The sequence below is a fragment of the Oreochromis aureus genome, linkage group 22 (genome assembly GCF_013358895.1).
Source record: "Oreochromis aureus strain Israel breed Guangdong linkage group 22, ZZ_aureus, whole genome shotgun sequence".
NCBI lineage: Eukaryota > Metazoa > Chordata > Actinopteri > Cichliformes > Cichlidae > Oreochromis > Oreochromis aureus.
Genome location: NC_052962.1, coordinates 14,239,914 through 14,263,194, shown reverse-complemented (window position 1 = coordinate 14,263,194; position 23,281 = coordinate 14,239,914). Strand labels below are relative to the sequence as shown.

The following is a 23,281-nucleotide window of genomic DNA, read 5'->3' as shown; positions in this document are numbered from 1 at the left end:
AAACTATAGACCTTTGACACCACAGCTAATTATGTAACACATGTAGAGTAATTTCCCTTCTTTTTTTGTTGAATTCCAACTGGATTTATCTGTTAAGTGGATCTTTACGTAGGACCATTACACTCCTTCAGGAATGCAAACAAAGACAAATAAGCACAGTGTAAAACATGCATCTGTTAAATGCATTAAATAGCAGACCACAAACACCCACATTTGCATGTACCGACATGTCATACAAGCATGCACAAACAAACAGACGGTGGCAGGCTTTTAAGCCTTTGTCAGATTAATAGCCACTTTCTCTCTGTGGTCAATAAATGCTTCAGGGAGTTCCCTAAAGGCTGCAGGATAGCTCCCTGTGTGTCCGTGTGTGTGCACGTGTGTGTGCGTGCATGCAAGCACCTAACAGGCCTCATGGGTCAACCTGTCACCACAAAGATGGCTAAGCAGTTGGTTGGCCAGCGGGAAATCAATGTAAGGTGATGAGGCTACTGTGTGTGTGTGTGTGTGTGTGTGTGTGTGTGTGTGTGTGTGTGTGTGTGTGTGTGTGTGTGTGTGTGTGTGAGAGAGAGAGAGAGAGAGAGAGAGAGAGAGAGAGAGAGATTGAGTTTAGTTGTGTAAGCCTGTTTGTCACTGTGTTTTATGTGTACCTGTGCGCATGTGTATATTGGAGCACAGCCTTCATTTAAAGCACCGGTAGTTTAAATGAAGGTTAAACTACTGGTGTTAACTACTAAAGTTATATAACCTTAACACGTACACACACACACACTCACACACACACACACACACAATCTTTCCTCAATATTGATGCTGATTAGCGTATTATTCGGTTATAATAATTGCAGTTGTAATGATTTCACTAATGATGTCACTGTCATTGTCATTTAGCTCATTAATTGCACTTGTAATAAATTACATTGCTTCCATTTAAGTAGCCAGGTCTAATAGCTATAGTTTTATTTTCCAAAGTAGCAAAAAGGCTACATGAATAGAATTTACACTTGTGTGCGTAAAACAAACACACCAGTTAAAAATTGATTGCAAACAGTGACCAATCAGAAAATCAGAAAAGGCAGCCAACTTGAGAAAAAGTATGAGGCTCTCATATGCAGAACTTCTCTTAAATTTGGACCCAAATAAGCTAAACTGAAGGTTTAAAGTTAACGTGAGCCTCGCGCCTCTTGTTTGTTATAGCTCTACTGCGCCTGAGGCCAAAAGTGCTAGTTGTTGCGGTAGATGTTAAATAAAGACTTTTAATGTTCACGGCTATATAAAACCATTTTTTTTTATGTTGCAAAGAAAAGTTGTAGAGGTAAAAATGCCATCATCTCAGCTGGAATCTAAAATTGTTTTGGCTTTGCTCAGATGTCAGATTACGTTTGCGAGACCAACACGTCACACAGAGAGGATGCTGTTTGGACAGGATGCAGAACAAAATAATCCTGGGCTGCTATAAAAAAAACTCTCTCAGCTGGTAAAACCGACTCACACAGTAAATGGATTAGTTCTTACATAGATCTTTTCTACTCTGGTTGAGCACTCAAAGCACTTTATACAACGTGCCTCAATCACCCATTCATAGCCACAAGCTCTTTTTTTCTATGTCTATCTAACTTTCACACACATTCACACTAAGATGAATGCATCAGGAACAACTTAGGGTTCAGTACCTGGCCCTAGGATACTTTGCCATGCAGACCAGAGGGTCCAGGGATCAAACAACCAACCAGTAAACACGATAATGGTTTTACAGATACACCTCTCATTTTCATAAAGATGGCATGGAGACAATTTGAAGTGTCACTGGGAGGTTTTAGGATGCTGGACGTATCTAAACATCCCCGGGGGAAAACATTGCCCCATCAAAAATATCATTTTTACCTAAGAAAAATGCCATGAGAGTTATGAATTGATTAAATTCCAAAATATTAGCTGTTATTAAAGAAGAGATTTTTTTTTTTTAAAGTATACTTTAAACTTTTGTGCTGATTAAACAAAACTTTTACTTTATTCTTTGCAAATGGTTTGTGTACCCTGCAACATGCTAAAGCAGAGAAGCCTTATGTAGCTCCACAGGACACAGTGTGGCACTGGAAAGTTAGTGGAGCTTCCACTAGTCAACACCACATGGCTAAACTCCTTTCCTTGAATTTCTGGAAGTGCCAGTCCTGCAAGAGTTCAGGGTCGAGGGTGAGCGGTTTTACCCATCTGGCTGAGTCCTGATGTAACGTGCGCTGGAGATTATAAGAATGGGAAGCTGCTCTGGTTTTTTCTGTGCTCCAGGGAGCACTGGAGCTCCAGCTCACTTCTCCGCTAGTGAACCCTGGTTGTTTAAACTAGCCCCAGTGGTCCTCATTACCCCCTCCCCGGGCACATTCACGCACACTGATGCAGGCTCACACAATGGTGAGCGCACAGCAGCAAGTGCAGATGAAGAAAAAAAAGAGGCACTTGCACGCAGACAGCTGTTGGCTTTGATGTAATGGAGGTGGATGCTGCTTTGTAATAGCTTGCTTGGACAGCTGCCCTGATCCCTTTGAACCTCGTGGCTTAAAGGGTTGTTACAGCAGTGACGGTTCTAATGATCCTAAGACCACCAAAGGGCTGACACATGAACACTCTAAGGTTGTTGTTTTTGATGTTGATGTTGATCCTACAACACTGCATTTCAATTGCTAAAACTTTAAAAGGAAAAACTCTCAGTTGCACTTAGTCAACTATGTTAATTGCACCTCGCTGCACATTTTTTTTTGCCTTTTCAAGCGTCATTTAAGTACATTCACCATTTCAAGTACTTAAGTGCAGCTATTTGAGCTCTCTACATTCTCCACCTCCAAAGTGTTTAATCACTAGGTAATATCAGTTAAGTACACACTCCCATCCACCCGATTTCTTTTTTCCCCACCTGTTCCTCAATTGTCTTTTTGCTTTTCATGTTTTCTATCTTGTACTTTGCGGAATCCTCTCATCTTCACCTAAGTCATCTATGCACACATAGCCACACAAGATTGCTATAAGTTTTAGTTATTTTAGTTACCTTCAACAAAAAAAGTGCAATTTAAATATTACATCTCAGTTTTTCCACATGATAAAAATAAATGCTGCTTTGGGTTTGAATTGAAAAAAACAAATGTGTAATATTCCAAAAAAGCTTGTCTCTTGAGCCTGTGAGCCCACTGTAAAAATAATACATTTCTACAGTAGATAGTGAAAAAACAGGAATTTTCTGTTATTTATTTCTTTATGTATTACTGATTTACTTTGGTTTTGTATGAATTATCTTGGGGGAGGTTCTTATCAGTAGGAAAAGCCACAAGACTTAGGAAAATACTGTTAAACATCTAAAATTTATGTCCTCCTTCACATTGTTCAGTGGGGAATCTTTGACGGGCCGATTCTCACCCCCGGGCCTTATGTTTGACATTGTTCTCCTGAGGGGTCACAGATAGAGCTGAGACTTTCATTACATACTTTGACTCATGTGTGAGTGTGGTTTCCTTTGTGCATTTGTGATCCCCAGTGCTGTTTGTGAAGCTGTGGTGGTCAGTTCAGTGAGACGTATGGCAGCAGTCATCGTCAAATGTCTCTAGGTGTAGCGGCACTCAACCAGGCCAAGTGGATCTTCAGAAGAAGACTGAAAAGTACAGTATGTCTTGATGTACCAAAACACAGGCTTGCTGATATATCTGTTGCATCATTTTCTCTTTTCACTGAAACACTTCAGGTTTAAAGAGGGTCATAAAAAAAAAATCCTGGCCAGTGTCGGGATTCTTTTTGTTTTTTCTTCAGTTTTTAAGGTGTGCTTTCTTCCCAGCTTCAACATGCTCTCAAAGGATTGTACTGCTGTGTCTTTTTCTGTTGTGAAAGAAGGAGCTCAGTGTTCTTTGTCCCTCAGCTGTGTGTGTGTGATTTCTCCAAGATGACGCAAAGATGCCTGACCTTCCATGGCAGAGCCTCCCACAGAACCAGTCTCTTGGTCATGACTCTCTTCCCCCAAGATTATTGTTCTCCGGGAAGCCGACCAGAAAGCCATCAAATGGCAAGGTTAATCCAATGAATATTGGCTAGAAGTAATCAAGTGATTAATCAGCACAGCATTAAGCTGACAGAGGAAATTCTGGGGAAAGATTTATGGATACCAAACAACAGTTAATAGAGAGGAACGCTGTAACAGAGCCACATCAGAAATGCTGTAAACATTACAGGTAATACTTGTGAATGGGAGAGATTTGTTAGCTTTCAAAGACGAACTATACCTATAAGTTAATCAATGTCTGCATTTTAAAACACCAAAGCAGGTCTTTTTGTGCAGTTGATGCATTTTGCTTTTACATTTATTCTTCATCCGTCTTTTGCCAGTCTATCGAAACAAGCACATGAAGTACACACACACACGCACAAACAGACACAGCCACACATGCATGCACATGTCAATCGTGAGTTAAAAGAAAAAGAATGTAGGAGGATGCAATGTAATGAGGTGGGCAGAGCAATATTTACTTGTGGTAGCAGAGTAAATTTGCATGAAATGATGCAATGTGATGATCGCAAATTCAGCAAGTTTCCACCTACCTTTCAAACATCATTAAAAGATATATTTGACAGGTTGTTCACTTAGGATTAGATGGCACCCACAAACTCACACTGAAATTATATCTGATATTAGATGTTAAATATTAGCTCAGAGTGCTACCGTGCCATTAAAATGAACAACATTTAGCATTTTCCTGATAAAATGTTGGTCATTGTTTTTTAACTCATTGTATTTATACTAAAGATTTGCCTATATGTGGCTTTTAAACCAAAGTAAAATGTGTAGAAATACTTTTCCAGCTAAATATTTTTTCAGTTTCCACCTGTTTTTTTCTGTTATTCTTCAGGTATTATATTTCTTGTTTTTTGAAAGTCAAGATCTTCTTGCACTGATTCTGTGAAAGTATTTTTGTTTAGACTTGAAAGGGCATTGGACCTCATGGATATGCTTTGATTTGTCTGAAAACGCCTGCTAAATTGGACAGTTTTGCAATTCCCTGTGATATTATTTGATGCGCTCCGCACTTTGATGTAGCCCAGTGAAATCAAGCCTTTAATTTTGCCACGAACCAAACTTAAAGTCTAATCCTCAGACTTGTGTCAGTCTTTACCAACCATTATTGTTTAAAGCTATATAAGTAGGACACAGCAAGTCAAGTGGAGGCATAGGTGCATGAGACAAGGACTGAGCAGAGGAAGTAATGACTTTATTCAGTTGCACCTAACATTTCCACTTTCATTCTGCTGGAAGGGTGGCAGGAGAAGAAGAGTGTAATTGAGAGGTGATGGGGAATGGATGGCAAGGAGTAGGTCAGAGGAACTGGCAGGGGCAAAGAGCCAGAGACTCATGAAAGTGAAAAACCTATGACAGCAAGAAGGAGTACTGCATATAGCAAGGAGGTGCAAGAGTGACTGATAGTGACTAAAATCACTGGTACATTTATGCCTTGAAGGGACAGGAGTGACAGCTGACAGTTTTTTTCTATTTTAAAAACGAGAGAAGGGGAAAGGTTGATCCTCTGTAATGGCAGCAGTGGATTCCATTTAACCCGATGTAATGATGCGGCTATAAGGAGGATCTTACCATAAAAGGATCACCGACTATTTGAACTTGTGGGCCTCAATATGCTACAAATGTCTTCCCCTACTAAAGCATGAAAAATACATGAAGTATTTTCATTGTCTTAAAAATCCTTAATGTTTAATAAATATTAAATATACAAGTATGACAGTACCTGCATTTATGGTAAATTGACTCATTATAATATAGTGCTTTTCTATGCTTTTCAATGCTTTATACAACATGCCTCATTCACATCCATTCAGACAAGCACTTTTTTCTATGCCTTTCCTACATGATTCAGAGGGTAACTTGGGGTTAGTACGTTGCCCAATTTGGATGCATTGAGAGGGTCCTCACCAAGAAGTGAGGTGGCTGTTTTACTGCCAGTGATGCTGGTACATTGCACAAAGTGGATGGAATAATGAAGAAGCAGGACTACCCTCAAATTCTTGAAGTTCAGCTTATATATATATATATGCATTATACATGCATATAAAGCATGTATAATATCAAATAAAATCAAGCACCTGTCCATGCAGTCTGCCTTTACAATATTTTTTTTTTTACTATAATTACAATACAATAATTTTTGAAAGAATGGGTCATTCTAAAGAGCTCAGTGAACTCGAGTGTGCTACTGTAAAAGTGGTGCCACCATTGCATCAAGTCAGTTTGTGAAAGTCCTTCCCTCCAGTCAGCTTTAAGTGGTATTATTGCAAAGTGGAACCATTTAAGAACCACAACATACACTTAAAGTTAAAGAGTGACGTCACGTTGAAGCGCATAGGGTGTGACAGTCATCGATACTCCTTAGACTCATTAACTGTTTCAAACCTCCTCTGGCATCAGCATCAGCTCAAAAACTCTGCACCCAGGGCTTCACAGCACAGGTTTCCACTGCCAGCACCTGTAGGTATGACGTACAGGTGACCCAGTACTTATGTCCTTTCAGTGTGTCTGAGACCATCCACTTGTTTGAAGAAGTGGGTCAAGAATTTTAACTTTGGGATAACTCAAGGAGGTTGCCTAGGATTTTGAAATTCATACCATGGGTGCATCTGCTAAAATCTTGCGTGAGTTAGAATACCAGTGACCTGGAACTCAAGGTCAAGCTCAGGAGTCAAGTTTTCTAAAACAAAATTGCAAACATAATAAAAAATGTCACCTAGGATGTTTTAATTGATATCACAGGTGCATCTACTAAAAGTCTTGAAAAAGTTCAAGTCTCAGTGACCTCAACCTCAACTTTTCAGATTTATACTACAGGTGTATCTACTAGGAGACTGAGGGGTAGCACTGGCAAGAAGAAGTCAAGTTCGATTTTATTTTCTTGGCTTACCTTTGTTCTCCAAACTCCGGGGTGTCTTTGTAGCTCGATTTTCACTTCAGCAGCTTTTGATCCTCCACATCTCTTTGGGTAAGTCTTAGAAGATGCTCTGTGTTATTTCACATTCTAACCAGTTTATTGCAGCTTTATAAGGATGAGATCTTTTGGTACTTGACCCTATATAAACCAGTTAACCTAAATAATAGGTTCAAAATGGCAGAAGAGCCAACCACTTCTGCACACTCGATCCTTGATTTTCTGTGGGATTTACAGTGCAGCTACTTTCTCACTCACACATTTTTATTTTTTATTTTTTGGGGGGGATACACTGATACAATTCGTAATAAAAAAAATGACTTTACGACAAAAAAAACCCATTAAAGGTGAAAATGAAATGAAAGAAAATGAAAGAAAAATTAAAATCTAATTATTGTTTTGCAAAGAATAAATGCTTCACGCCACTTGAGACACGCATACCCACACATGCTCATAAAGGAATCTAGGACAGAGCCTTATTTCGATGATTCATGGCATATTCATTTAGCTTAGCACTGAGATTTCAAAATTAGGAGAGTTAAAATTCCAACCCAGTGTCTAGTATGCATTATGCAGCATTTCTCCTTGGAAAAAAAAAACCCAACACACAACTCAGATTAGCCCTGTCGATTTCCACAGCTGAAATTAACTCTTTAGCATAGGGCCCCCTTCATGCTGCGTGACTGCACCGCTCTCTCGATTAGCCTTGTGGCCTGAGTGCTCTCAGCTATTTATCCGGGTGCTCATTCTGCACAACACCTTTTTCTCTCCTTGGAATAAATTGCCTGGAACACTTTGTTGAGCAGCGAGAGAAGGAAAGAACGGGCCGAGACACCTCATCTCGTGATCTTATGAGGCCTTGGCCGTCCTTGAGCCCTGTTAAGAGGAACATTGTTCTCAGTGCAGGACATATATGTCTGTTTATGTGTGTGTGTATGTGTATGCTGCATGTGGACTACTACACAAAGGATATGAAGAACCATTTTGCTTTAGGTCAAGGCCGTTGACTAGTCTTTCCTTTTTTTTCCCTTTCCCTAGAGTCACATTCCAGAAGGGGGAGTGAGAGAGAGGCTGATAATAGCAGTGCAGGACATAAAAAGGTGGAAAGAGGGATTATGGGGATGATGGAAGTAGTATGGCTTTTCAGTTGTGGCAGGAATTTTTATGCTTTTCCTGTGCTTTACTCTAAGGAAAATAACAAAAGATGGAAGGAAGTAAATAAAGGAAGTAAATACATACAACCAGGTTTTCAAGTAGTGTATAGTAGCTACTGATTGACAGCTTTCAGACGAGCCCCAACTGATCAAACAAGCAAACACAGCGTGTATTTTTTTTTTCTGTCTTCTTGCCTCTCACTTGTATTCTTCTTCTTGTTTGTCAGGGTTATCTTCGCATAGCCAGCCTTTCTTTCTTTTTTACCATCTATAATGTTTTTACCGGTTCAAAGTTACAATTGCGTTTTTTTCGAACGTTATCCTCTGCAGTTACAGGAATTATTCAAAGTACTACACCGCGGGGAAAAGTTGGCTGCCAACAGAGTCGGAGTCAAATATGTTAATACAAGATAATAATACCCTCTGCCAAAGAAATAAGAATAATTGTGAATGAGGACCTCTGTGATTTATGTTTCACATTACTGTACATCTTCGACCTTACCCGGCAGATATTTCAGAGATGATAATGCAAAGTAGACCAAAGTGCACCGTAAGCAAGAAAAATGTCTTTCAGAGTATGGAATTACAGCAAAGTAAAGTCTTAGCTAGTTTTGATAAGTTTGTCTTGTAGAAATGTGTAGTCTATGCAATAGTCTAATGCATACCTTGTAAGGAAGGTAAGTATCCACTAAGGTCATGTAGACCCCAACACACATGTAGCTTTTCAATCTCAAGTGGAAGGGTGTCTGTCAAGAAGAGTTAGAGCGGTGTTATCGAGGGATGAATCCAGTCTCGAAATATTTGGTTCAAATAGTCATCATGTGTACAAAGGCGGTCAGGAGAGAGGTACAGCAGTGAGCGTCTATAATCATCTATAAAACACGATGGAGGCTCTTTCATGGTTTGGGACTGCATTTCAGACATTGGTGTCCTGTCAAAAGTGATGGAAATCTCAACACATGTGGTACCATCAGACTTTGATTCACCATGCAATACCATCCTGAAAGTGTTTGATTGTCATTGGCTTCATTTTAAGCATGACAAAGACCCAAAACACACTGCTAGTGCAGTAAAACAGACAATGAAGCACTATCGGTCATGGATTGGCCTCCCCAGAGCCCAGACCTCAACATTACTGAAGCAGTGTGGGATCATCTTGACAGAAAACAGAATAAAAGGCAGCCAACATCCAATGAAAAGCTCTGAATGTCCTTCAGGAACCCTGGATAACTATTCCTGAAGATTACTTAAAGAAACTGTTAAATCTAAGCTTACAAGAAAAAAATGCTATAAGAAATCTTCCCTTAGAGAGTTCAGGCTCTGTTGAAGAATAATGGTGGTCATACCAACTATTGATTTTTGTTAGAATTACAAATACTCTACTTTTGGCTGATATAAACTATATTTCCATGTATGTTTGTACATGTTTCAATAAATAGCTGAACCTATTTAATATTTTCCTAGCAACATATAATTACACGAGGGTTGGTTCAAGATTTTTGCTCAGTAAGTTAGTCCTTTTTAGCTCAAAGTCCAGCATGATCTGTTAAGTTTCACTTGTGATGACAGAGAGATTGAGACACATCAGTGCAAAAGTATAAATGCAAACAACAGGCTTTCAATTCTTGACTATAAATCAATCTTTAAGCCTAGATTTAACAAACATGGTCCTAAAGTAGATTTAATCCCACTGAAATGCACATACAATCACAATGCAAATCACAACTAAATTTTAAAGGGATCTAATGTGATCCATTTAAGCTCTGCGGATAAGGCTTATACATCTGATAAGAGACAGCTGTCTATAGCTAAAAAACATTAGATGAGATGAGAGACTCATCAAGCAACAAAACTGTCACTTGTTTGAAGCAAGTGATATTAGTGTCAATTAACCTGCCATACAGTAAGGCTTGACCCTTTAAATAATATTCATATGGTGCTGATTTCACATTTGTGACAATGTAACTTTTTTTTTAAAGCTGTAACATTCAGGAAACAATTTACAAGTTACAAAAGCTTTACAGTGATGCTAATGCACAAATAAAGCAGTTAACGCTCATCACCTAATGTAATGTGCCTGTAAAGCTCATCATCTGCTAAAAAACACAAAACACAGCACACATTTTTACAGAAGTACAGAGGTACCCTGTGAGTGCTTCCAGTGGTCATTTGATGGAGATTTGCCTCGCCATTGCAAACTCCTAATGCTGATATGAAGAGCTGAACTGCACATCACTTAAGTCTCCATGTTCCAACTGTCTGATTTTATGATCTGAAACTATAAAAGTAACTTTTCATTATGCACAAATAATCATTGTATGAATGTGGAGTCATTTTTGTGCCTGTTAGTTTGAATGGGTTTGGGGAATCTTATTCATTTGTCGAGCATATTGTTCTAAATACATAGCTTTCCTAGAAAATCACATATATTGAGAGAAATAACACACACTAGCACTTATTCTAATGAGCACGATAGCGGGCGAGCAAAGAGCTGTTGTGTCTAAAGGAAAGTCCAAAATCAGCTGGAACAAACTGTAAGTGTGTATAATCCAAGATGAACCCACACAAATCCAACAGAAGAAAAACAGTTTGAGTTTGCAAAGAACAAAGTGGTTTTAGTTATTTATTTATTGATCGATTTTCTGGGGACCACCCATGCTGCCATGATGTTGTCTCTGAAAAGAAAAAAGTGGAATAACAAAATGTCTTGTAGATTGGAGGAACAGCTTGCTACAGCTGAGCCAAACTAAGCATGTCTGAATGTGCGCGTGCTTGTGTGTAGTCATGCTTGTGTTGCATGTCCACATGCATTGAGCATGAGAGGCCCAAAAGATTTCCCCTCTGTCCTGCTGTGCTGACCCTTCCCACTGATGAAAGGTAGTTGACAGAGCAGAAGTGAGTGGTGTGTGAGTGTTTGTATACTCTGGAGAGGAGACTGAGGGCAGGTGTATCATTTTTTCTGCCTCTTCTAAGAAGTGGAGAACTAAAGTCTGGCTATTTGAGACTGTTCTCATTGTGCTCTCTTATGAGTCATGAAATCCACCTGCAAGGGTTTGCCCTGGGTTGATTTGGCTTCCACGTTTTGTGCCTGGATATGTAGATTTGGTATCTAAAGTAAAGATCTGTTTTTTTCCCCCTAAGTAGCTGTTTTCCTTTTTTCAGAGAACAAAGCCAGCCTTTTCATTGTTAATTACTGCAAAGAGGAAACGATGCCTTGCATGAATGAACATACACTCTTATGTTCATTAGGTTTATTTTGGCCAGTGGCTACCTTACTTGCTCTAGGGAGTTCATTTGCCTTCAGAGCTGCCTTCATGGCAAATAATAACATAGTTCGGGAAAGATTTTCGTTCATGTTAACATGGCACCATCACACAATTGCTGCAGCTTTTTCAGTTCTACATCCATGTGTGAATCTCCTGTTCCCCCTTATCCCAAAGATGTCATTTCAGTAAAGTGAGCTAATTGTCATGGTTAAGAAACCAGTTTCGAGGGATCTGAGGTGTGTGACGTTATCCTGCTGAAAGCAGCCATCAGAGGATGGCTATAATGGGGGATGGACATGATCAGAAGCAGCACTCAGGTAGGATGTGGCATCTAAACAATGCTCAGTTGATACTAAGTGGCCCAAAGTGTGTCATGAAAATATCCCTCACACCATCACACCAACAGGACTTTTCATGCTTTAATGTTGTTTACACCAAGTTCTGACCCTACTATCCAAATGTGGCAGTAGAAATTGAAACTCATTAGACCAGGCAACATTTGTCCAATCTTCTGTTATCCAATTTTGAATATTGAATATGAATTGCAACTTTAGTTTCCTTTTTTTAGCTGACAAGAGTGGCACCTACTATGGTCTGCTAGTGTATATGGTATGGTGTTCTGAGATGTTTGTAAAGAGTGTTTATGTGAGTTACTGTTGTCTTTCTATCTGTTCCAATTAGTCTGGCCATTCTCCTCTGATCTCTGGCATTAAGAAGACATCTTCGCTCAGAGAACTGCTGCTCACTGGATATTTTCTCTTTTTCAGACCATTCTCTGTAAATCTTAGACATGGTTCTGCAAGGAAATCTCAGCAGATCAGCAGTTTCTGAAAGACTCAGAACATCCACATTCAGAGTGAATTATGTCAAGTTTCTCTCCCATTCTGATGGTCAGTTAAAACGTCAGCAGGTCATCATGACCATGTCTAAATGCACTGATTTGCTGCCATATCATTGGTTGATTATATATTTGTGCTAATTAGCAGTTGAACAGGTGTAGCGGTGTATGACCAACATCAACAGTTGTGATTAGTTAACACATGGCAAAAGAGCTGCTATGATTTTGGTTGTTGTGTCTATATATTGCAGTTTAAATCTGTAAACATTCATGTGTGAAACCTTTACATGCTGTAGTGGGGAAAAAGTTGAATACAAAGCTGAAAATAAATGAATGCATGAATAAAAGTAAATGTAGAAGAAGAAGACATAAAAACGAACCAAGAAAGCAGAAGGAAACAGCAAAGAAGAATCAAAATGAAAGAAACACAAAAGTTCTAGCACAAAGAGCACAGCAGCTGCCCTTCACGGCAGCTGAGAACAGCGGTCCGCCGGCTCCGCTCGCTCTCTCTCCCTCTCAGACAGGACCGGCGACAGAGTGTGGACACTAATTCATAATCCACCTCCGTCCCCTCCCTCCTTCCCTCCACCGTTCTGCACGGCCCCCCTACATCCGTTCCTTTACAGCATCAGCATGACGACGTTGCTATGGTAACAGCATCCCACTGCAGAGGCTAATGTGAGCAGTAATCGATCTTTTCGTGTGGCTGCATCATGTACATACATAACGCTGTTGTGAAACGCGTCACGGTGAAAAGCCAAGTTTGGTTTGGGGGCGTGTTATGGGTGATATTCTATACGTGGCGACTGTAGAGAAAGAGAAGGAATAAAGACGATGAAGGCAGAGAGGGGGGCTATCATGTGTATCATATGTATGTCATGCAAGAGTAAAACAAACTTAGATGTAAAAAGACCTTAAATATTTAAGGAGTGTTGATGTCATCTAATATATTGCATAACATGCAAATAAATGAAGATGAGGCTGGAGAGACAGAAGACTTTATCAACTATTCATAAAGCCAGTTAAACATTTGATCATGTAGTCAGTTGCCATTTGCCAAAGTAGGAACAGTAGCTACACAACCTAAAATAGGAGATACAACTTGACCGCAAACTTGCCTCTACTCGAGAACTTGAACAAATAGCACTACACCCCTGGATTTATGTGTTTAAAAGCTTTTATTTTTGGGGGGACACAGTAGCGATAGAAACCACTCCAACCTTTTTGACCGTTGGAACCATTCAGCATACTATTTTAAACTTTCATTTGTTGAAACTTCATCACACAGCAAACACTGATATTAAAGTAAAAATGTTTAATACGTCACAGGATTGTAAGCATCGTCACTGTTACCATGTTACTTTAGCTCTAGGCACTGATTTGCCTAAATTCAGCCTCACAAAGCTTCTAGCATGGATGTGGACATGTTCTGTGGTATCTGCTACAAGTGCCACTTTCTTTACTGTAGTTTAATCATTTAGAGGCCGTCAACTTGTCAGTATGTGTTATTTGGATAATCTGAAACTTTAAATTGTCCAGAGGTTCTGCTGTGCATTTAAATGTTCACTTCTGCGGAGCCTAAAGTACCACGACATAATCATTTTTTATTTATAATTATCAGCCCAAATCTGCTATCCTTGTTGCTCACAAATCTTATTTATTAATGCATAAATAATTTCCTAAACACACATAAAATTCTGCAAATGCACTTTATGATTAATATGAAACAACTGGTATCAATAATTATTTCTTATTTAAACCTTACTGCCATAAAGGACCATTGAATTTAAATATTAATGAGAGATGTCACACCCATGCACACAATACTGATGCAGTAACCACCACTTCAAATGATGACTTTGAAGTTAAGATGAAAGAACAGGGAGAAAAAAAGTGGACAGCAAAACTATATTTGATTTCAGTGGATGAATCTGGCTTCTACTAACCCTCTCGAGCATGGTGTTTCCCTCAGGCAACAAACCAAATGATATATTTTTGATTAATATATCAACAAGCCCCCCCAAGCTCTCAATAAGTTTGGTGGATTATATTTTTTTTCTCAAAAAAACATTCAAATTCATATCATACAGGGCTAACAGTAACATGAAAGTCTTGGATAGCTGTAGGGAATTCAGGACTATTCAACCTGAGGATAGAAACTGTGTAACAAATAAATACAAATATAAACTGTAGGTCTTTGTGTGGCAGCTCACCTGTCTCACTTCCAGAAGAATAGATGATATTTTGTCATCAGGTTCTGCCTGATCCTTTCTTATAGTTGGAAATATTCACTCACATATTGATCCTATAAACCTGCAGTTATTTATTGACTTAAACAGCTGGGACAAACAAACTAAGGGCATAATTACACTAGAATTAAACTTATTAAAATTATGATAAGATTTAGATATTACCCCAATTTCTTTTGTAAATATGCAGTACATTTAGGTGTGCGAACCATATATGCAACATAAACCCTAGTTAATTCCCCAGTGTTAGGCTCCATTAACAAGTGAGTCTCTGCAAATCAAGCATGAGAGCTGTGCTTTGCATTCGTCAGTGTTTATGGACCAGTGTTGATGCTGAAGTGTGGAATAAGCCTGGCAGCCCGTCACGCAAACTGGCCAAATTTTATTTTGCTTTATTCTTTTCATGCGTGCAGTGATCGGGTCGAAAGTGGACTGGCAGAAGTCGTGTACACACCTTCTTTCAGCTGCATCGACTTGGGAGAGATGCATAGTCTGTGATCGCAGAAGCACAGAAGTCTGAGGAGGCTGGCAGGAACATGGCGGGCCGTTTGTCAGCGTACGCATCAGTGGTCAACTCCATCTCTGGATGGAATTTTTTTGTGGATTTTTCTTCCTGTTTGCATTTAGCTTTAGTAACTGCATTGTGTGACGTGCCTATCCATTTCCACCAAAGTAACTGTCCATTCTGTTCAGCTATAAAAGTCATCAGTAGCAAATTGGCTGGTGGGTTAAACTCGGATGGGTTTTATTGCAGCAGGCTTTCAATTCTTAAGCAGAAAAACATAACAATGGATCATTTATATGTACTTTCAGCATTTCTGTTTAATCTAGATGTTTGAATTTAATTACATTTTTGCAAGTCCGGAGTTTGTTTTGTCTCCAGAGGATCCTTCTGCTTCCTGAGAAAAAAAGGGGGATTAAGTAACTAAGCCGAGCAATTCAGGGAAGTGTATTTTCTGACAAAACTGAGTGATCCTGTCCTCTACAGCTCCAGTCAAAAAAAGTGCACCAAGTTTGACAACAACGTCACTTTTATCTAAGTAAGTAAAATAAAACCTTTATGCTTGCGTCTTACTGCTGGGATAGCAGACACTACGTGTTTAAATGTGGACCCAAGGTTTTCACCTTGCGGCTGTGGTAACTTTACATAACATGTGTCAGGCAGAGGCAGAGGACAAAGTGCAGAAACACTGGCTTTGCAACAAACTCACAGGGGGCTGAAGCTTATCGCACATCGATCCTGTTACCATGCTTCCAGCCATGATGGCAAACACAGCTACACTGGCTTATTGTAAATGCACTGTACGGATGCAGCTGTGTAAACATGCTTAACCACTATCTGTAATTCATCAGTCCAGTGTGAGACATCCCTTCATCGATTGCGGTTTGATTGCAGCTCTGCAGCTTCGCTCAGAGTCTACTCAACTATAAATCCATCTAAATTCTCATCTTGTTATGGAAGCGAGAGAGAGAAAAAAGGCCACGGTAGAAGACAGAGGGAGAGGGGGTGTAGGGCAAAAAGACAGGCCAAGCCACTCTGGTGTGGGAGTTGGAAGATTTGAAAATTATCTAATAAGAGAAGGATATGGAGAAAGAAAAACAAAAAGGCCAATTTGAGATTGAGAATGTAAGTGCAGTGAAACCGCCAATTTGGCAGTTTGGACTTACACAGGGGCTCGTGTTGATTTTTGTGTACGTGGGTATACATTTGGAGGTGTGAAACCAAAAAACCAGTCAGCCTGTGGGGCTGAATCCATTTTGAAATGACCTTGAGTGCCCCCGTAGTCAGCCAGACAGTGTCCTGCACCAACCAGATTCAGCTTCCCTCTTCATATCTGCTAGCTGAGAGAGTAAGAGGTGAGAGAGGAGAAGTAACAGAGAGAGAGAGAGGGAGAGATGGAGTGGGTCTGTCTGTCCAGTAGCTTATAAAAAGTCCATTATGGTGCGCTTCTATCAGTTTGGGCTCTCCCAGATGGACCCTGGAGTAAATGGACAGCACCAGAGAGCTATAAGCTCAGATTTGATATACGGCTGAGAAATGGCTCTGTGTGCGTGTGTGCGTGTGTGTGTGTGTATGTGTGCGTGTGTGATTTTGTGATTGTACGTGTTCAGGAGAGTGTGTGTTTGGTCAGACGGTCCAACAAAAGCGCCAACGATAGCGACCAGCAAACATTTCTGTGCCACTACTATTTGTGCATTTCACTTAGTTAACACAGCTGTTTTACCATATTACAATAAGTCTCCCAGCCCCACACACACACACACACACACACACACACAACATACACATGCACACAGCCCTCCCAGCAAGCTTAAATCCCGGCTCAGTCTGACAAAGGAGCCTGTGGCTCTAACTGACTCTGGCCCAATCCCCTACCACTGCCTGCTGCTTTGTATGGCTCAAAACTGCTTTACTGCATGACGCTTATTTATCAACTATATTTACTTCTGTTGTGCTGATGTGTGTGCGCGTGTGTCTCCGGGTGTGTACGTGCCACATCCTGGCCTGCATGGTCTTTGCTGTCATATCGCTCGTGTCTCCCTTTAGATGCAGCCAGAATGTCTCTATGCTGGTGGGTGCCCACCGAGGGATGTGAATGGGATTTCAAGTTCTACACGCTACTTTATTAGCACTTTGAGGCTGAGATGAGATAACGGCCTTGGGCAAAGAGGCAGATGAGAATGGTCAAGAGCCACTTTTTTTCTCTTCTTCTTAGCAGTTGGGTTCCAACTAGGCAAGCAAGTCAAGTGGTTATCCTCAAATGACCAGCAAACCATAGACTTCTGGGAAACTTTTCCGCTTCTGCACATCCAAAAGTAGATACCTGCATTTTACGTTTGATTGACATAAGTTTGGCAAAAAGAAACATGATAACAGATATTTATTGAAATTTATTGAAATTGTATTAATTTATTGGCATTTGTTAGCGCACAGTCCAAAGCTAATGCCAAAAAAGCTTCAAGGCTAGCTGTGCTGTTAGCTCTGCTAAGCATGTATCATGCTTAGTTTTTCCACACATAAATGCATGAAATGACTAACAGCTTGCTTTAAAAGCAGGCCGGAACTGCAGGAGCTAATGACCCGTGATTATTTGATCTATCTATTTGTTTCAAATTTTAACTATACGACTAGTGATCTGTTCATTGCCGTGTTTTTGCTCCACAGACGACATTAATGCACAGCCATGCTACAAATAAAATATCACGTCTTAACCTGTGCTCCTAACCAATCAGAGGATTATCGACCCAACTAATGACTACAAGTGATACTGCCGGCTATACGTGGGAAACAGGTTCCCCTGACGATGAAGAGACAGCTAAAATTGTTTAGGGGAAATGTAAGGATAAAAGACGATAAGACTATTTCATGAAGTGTGCAATGACGTGTCCATTAAAGTGCAGTTCAGAACATTAAACAATATTGTGTGGTTTGTAAAGGTCAGTACTCAGGGGTTTATCTATATTGATTTCTGCTTTCTATTGCAGTGGACTGCGCACTGGTGTCCATCTAAATCCTCTTGTGTGCTGCAGACCTGACGTAGAGAGAGAAAGACAAAAGAGAGAGCGAGGTAGAGAGTGAGAGCGAGAGCGAGAGAGAGCGCAATAACAAGAAAGAGAAAAATAGTCCTCCCTGGTCATCAGCAGTTGGGGAAAAAGTCTTTTTTTGGACACAGTTCACCTGATTCTCTTTATAATCTTTCTGGTTCCTTCACCCGCTCTTTCCCTCCTTTTCTGTTTATACAGTGTTAAGCAGAAAGTTCAATATCACCAATCAGTCATGAGAATGATATAGCGCTAATGGCTCAGTGGTCACGAGCGAGAGATGCCCCCGCTTAATGGTGCCACTCCACCGGATCTGTCAATTCCATGCTTCTAGTTTGTCGTCTATGTGTAGGCATCCATGTGTTATGATCCATGATCATGTGTGATATTTGTTTACAGCCTCTTGAACTCCACTTCACCCTTTTCTCCTCGCCTCTTCCCTATCCATCAGTGAGCCAGCAGATAGTTTGCTATTTGAACTGGGAGTTTTGTGTAGGTAGCATAATTGGGAATTCAAACTTGAATCCGAGAGTTGAGAGAGTGAAATCCGATATTTGTACTCTTAGCTGTGAGCTGCTGGCAAAATAGTCTTTGTAACTGGTAAAAAAAAAAAAAAAAAAGAAGAAAGCATGCTGATCATACACTGTAAACATTGAGCACATCATTGCAGATTAGTAGGCGTGAAAGGCCCTTTTTATTGAGAATTTTTCCATGTTTTTGTGCTTAGGCGCTCAGGTTAGAGGACTCGTTTGCTTGCCTTTTAATTTTGGTTACGGAAGAGTAGGAGGGTCTTTGGAAGTTTTTGTTTATTGTTTTGGTCACCGCTCATCTCCGACAAGCTCACGGGGGGCCAAAGCTCATCTCACATCGATCCTTTTAACACGCTTCTAAATTCTGATCTTGTTATAGAACCGAGAGAGAAAAAGGCCACAGACAGAGGGAGAGGGGGTGGAGGGCAAAAAGACAGACCGTGAACCTCTGGTGTGGGAGTTGGAAGATTTGAAAATTATCTAGTAAGAGAAAAACATGAAGAAAGAAAAAAACATGGTCATTTGAAATGTATGTGCAATGAAACAACTCCAGTTTGGCAGTTTGGACGTAAATGGGGCCTTGTGTTGATTTTTGTGTGTGTGAGTTTATGTGCAGATAAACTGCTGTTCAGTATCTTGGACCTGGCTGGCCCTTCCTTTGGTGTGGTGAAGAGTGGGGAGTCCTGAGTAATTTTGTGTGTAGGTTACCTCTTGGGACGTAGCACATGCAAATGCATTCTGGTTGCACAGCGTTGCATTTTGCCAGTTCTTCATTTACATGAAGCTGAAGTGTAGGCTGCCTCAAGCGAAATAGGGATGTTGGGTCTACTACGCTACACCTCCGTTAACTCGTGAAAAACTCTAAAATCTGTTGTCAATGCAAAAGAGAGGTGCAGCAAAATCATAACTTATTTCTTGCATCAAATGTGTTAAGCGTTCTCATAATGTTGAAGGAAGGTTGAAGCAGCACAGTGGTGCGGTGGTTAGCAATGTCGCCTTAAAGCAAGAAGGTCCTGGCTTCAATTCCAGCCTGGGGGCCTTTCTATGTGGAGTTTGCATGTGGGGCTCTCAGGCTTCCTCCCACAGTCCAAAAAGATGCATGGGGTTCGCTTAATTGGTGAGTCTAAGTGAGCGTGAATGGATGTTTGTCTCGATGTGTTAGCCCTGCGACAGATTGGTGATTTCTTCAGGGTGTACTCTGCCTCTTGGCCCATGACAGCTGGGACAGCCACCCACCTCCGGATAAGAATTGGATAAGCAGAAGAAGATGGATGAAGAAAGTTTGTAAGCGAGTCGCTATATTCATTTAGTTTCGAAGTCCGGGAGCAGACAGCCCGCGAGAGGCATGCACCCAATCATAAGAAGAAGGAGAGGGACAGCAACTGTCAACCATCTATCATCACTTTCTAATGGCTTGTCCATCATGTGTCCAGTGCTGGGAAGCACAGCAACACTTTCAGCACCCCAGTGGAAACGCACCACGACTGTCTTGTTCACTCACTGGTTCACAAACTCGGTGACTCCTTCAACTTTGCCATGTGTCATTAAAACTCCATAGTCTCCACCATATCTGCTCACTGTTCTACACACAGTGTTGGGAAGGTTATTTTTAAAATGTATTCCATACAGATTACAGAATACATGCCCCAAAATGTAGTTTGTAACGTATTCCGTTAAGTTACTCTATGTGAATAATGTATTGTGAATACTTTGGATTACTTGATATATTGTGATGCTTTTTACAACTACATGAATGTACTATTGCTTTGTGATTTATTACTGTTAATGAAGGCTGCATAACTTCAGTGTACAGTTTCTGTGAAGAACTATACACTCAAGTAAGGTGATAAAGATTTTGAGACCTTACTCTTCTGTACTGCTTCACTGACCTCAAGCACTTATGTGGGCTTAATTTGCTCTGGACCAGGATTTCCTGTTGTTCTCAAACTAACTCTACACACATGCGTAAAGTTCTATTAAAAAAAAATCTACACTGTCCAGTTAGTGTTATGCATCGAGGCAGATGATTTGGTTGTTTCCCATTGAAGATTATCATAGACCATTCAGTTTCACTCAGCATTTATACCCTAAAGTCGCACTGATGAATGTGGGATGAGAACATATAGGGATGGGTGGCCTTAACAAACACACCTTCTTAACGCACTTTGTTTAACTTGGCCAATTAATGTTGTAGAGTCTTTACCTTACAATATAAAGCACCTTGAGGTGACTGTTTTTGTCATTTGTCACTATGTAAACAAAGCTGAATTGAACTGAATGCAAATATGACGGAAACCACGGATGCTTTCTCACCAAAAACGGTGTCAGGTAGTGTAGACATTTTCTTCAACTCTTGCTGAATCTTTTGTCTCCCAGGCTGCAGTTTCAAGGAATCTAACAATGAGTCAAGCTTGAGCTTGAGAGTCAAACTAAAAGAGCAGTGAAAAAGCTACCGTTTGACGCCATATTTCAGCTAATGAATGCTGCTTGTTTAGGAGGATGACTAATGTTAGTGTAGCGGCGATGATGAGTACAGTCAATAAAGCCCAGGACTGTGGCAAAGCAAGCCATAAATTTCTGGGAGCACGATACGCTCGCTCAAGGTCTCACATTTTCCGTGTAAAATATGACTGTAAAACCTGCAGCTAAGTAAGTGGGCGTCTGTACCACGAGCTGACCCGAGAAAGATTGCGTAATGAGAACTCCTTCAAATCCCTGGGCATGCTGGCATGTACATCTCCGTTTTGTGCTTGATTGTCAAATCTGATGCAATGCTGAAGTGTGATTTTTGTTTTTTAAGAAATGATTCAATTAGATGAAAATTAAATCTGTTAATTGTCTTATTAAATACTTTCCCGGTGCACCATTTGCTCATTTTGGCTTCTTTTAAAGGCAAATGAACAGACCACACATGTGCACAGCAGTTATTTATTTTACCCACGGCTGTAACCTGCAACAGCGCAGACAGCACGCAAACAGGATTATTACTTTTTTTTCCATTGGTTAAAAAAAAATTGGTCTTTTGTTAAATGATCACATTGAGAACAAAGCAGAAAACGAGCAAACGGGGAAAGAGCTTCTTTTCCCCCGCCAAAGAGTTGATTCTCTAAAAGGCCAAATTAAAGGTCTGGTAGCAATGGGCGTTTGAGCAATCATGGCAGAGCCTCAACACACTTCCCAGGCATTCACACTTGCATGTGTGAGTGTGTGCGTGTGTGCCGGATAGGGAGGATATGCTACGTCTCTGTTCTTTCTTGGGTCAACTGCTTGATGGAGGCTAACGTGAGGAAATTTCACTTTTGCTCTCTGTAATCGAATACGCAGACACACAATCACATTCCGTGTAGATAATGTACCTTAGATACGCCACGTGTGTCAGCTCCTTTTCCATAAATGCAGCTGCTGCAAAAAAGTTCCCAAGTGGAGAAAAAAAATAAGATCTGTGAAAGAAAAGATTGTTTCCCCCCGCTGAGGGAGTTGATTAAGACTTGCATTGGTGAAACTAAGCCTAAAAATCCATTTGAACCAGACAGAACGGCCTGCACACATGCCTCCACGTTTCTACCAGCTGAGATGAAACTGACTTAGATATGTTGTGTGATTTCACTAACTCTGAGAGACCGACTTAATGCCATTTCCAGAAATGCTCACCGCTTATGTGAGATGTTCACATATTTGTTAGATCAAGTCCCTCTGGTGCATTTTATATGTGTGTGTGGAGTCTCATCTCCAAGCCAGAACTTTTATTTACTTGGTTTGCTGCGCTGAACCATGAACATTATCAGCATGCATTCAAAAGAAGATATACTTTTTTTTTTTATTTCATGTTTTCCCCTCCTAATGTTCCCCTCTAATGAGCCAGTCCAAATTTGCTTCCTCCTGATTTTCGGAGATTATACACTAGATTTGACAGTCTGTTATCTGTTACCGCGCGGCGTGTGCTAAAACGTCTCGTCATGTTCTTTAAATTTCCTGCTACAAGCACTAAGCCAAGGAAATGTAGGCGTTTGTACTTTTATTTTGCCAGAGTCGTGTTTTGGATGTACTTAAGCTTTCCTGTATTTTTTTTTACTTTTCCTGAACATAAAAGTGAAATGTGGATGGTGATGAGCGCTTATTTATGACAGCTTTTAAATTCAGGTTTGATTTGCCCATGCAACCCATGGAGCCCTCATATATTTTGAGCTGTACCATGTAATCACAAGGAAGTTAAGTAAGACTAAAATGAAAAAAAAAAAATGTCTGTTATTTTTTTCAGACCCGTATGATGACGACCTGAAGGTGAAGACCCAAAGACCACGATCAGCTGACCAGCCAGGTGTGTTTCAGGCACAAACAGGTGAGTATTACGAGTGTGCAATGGTGTCCAGAGCCTGGAACGAAAGAAGACAACCTGACCTTTACAGGCTGTATGTCCCACTGAAATAGTCAGTTTTCTATAAATACTTATGTAAGGTGAACCTTTTTCTTTTCGGTGAAGAAACCTAGGGCAGCTGCCACCTTTAATCATTCACTTGTGTGAATTTGTGAAAGTGTGAAATTTTTGAGTCGGCGTGTGAAACTTGGAAAAAATAGAAAAGACTGGAAAAAGAATGAGTGAATTATTCAAAGCGTGATCTATTAAACATGAGAATGTCACATGTATGTATATATATATAAATATGTAGACGAATCGGCCTTAAACATACAAGATATTCCATGTTGCCTATTTCACCCAGACTACGATAGGTCATATCCTA

General features: G+C 40.3%; 1 protein-coding gene across 1 annotated transcript in view; it reads left to right on the top strand.

Annotated features, from left to right (window-relative positions):
* The window catches only part of adgrb2 (adhesion G protein-coupled receptor B2), a 170,297-nt gene that overhangs the window by 19,463 nt on the left and 127,553 nt on the right, over window positions 1-23,281 (top strand). The window contains exon 2 of the mRNA XM_039605297.1: window positions 22,801-22,881. Coding sequence (XP_039461231.1) covers window positions 22,801-22,881 — 81 coding nt within the window. The remainder of the gene's footprint in view (window positions 1-22,800; window positions 22,882-23,281) is intronic.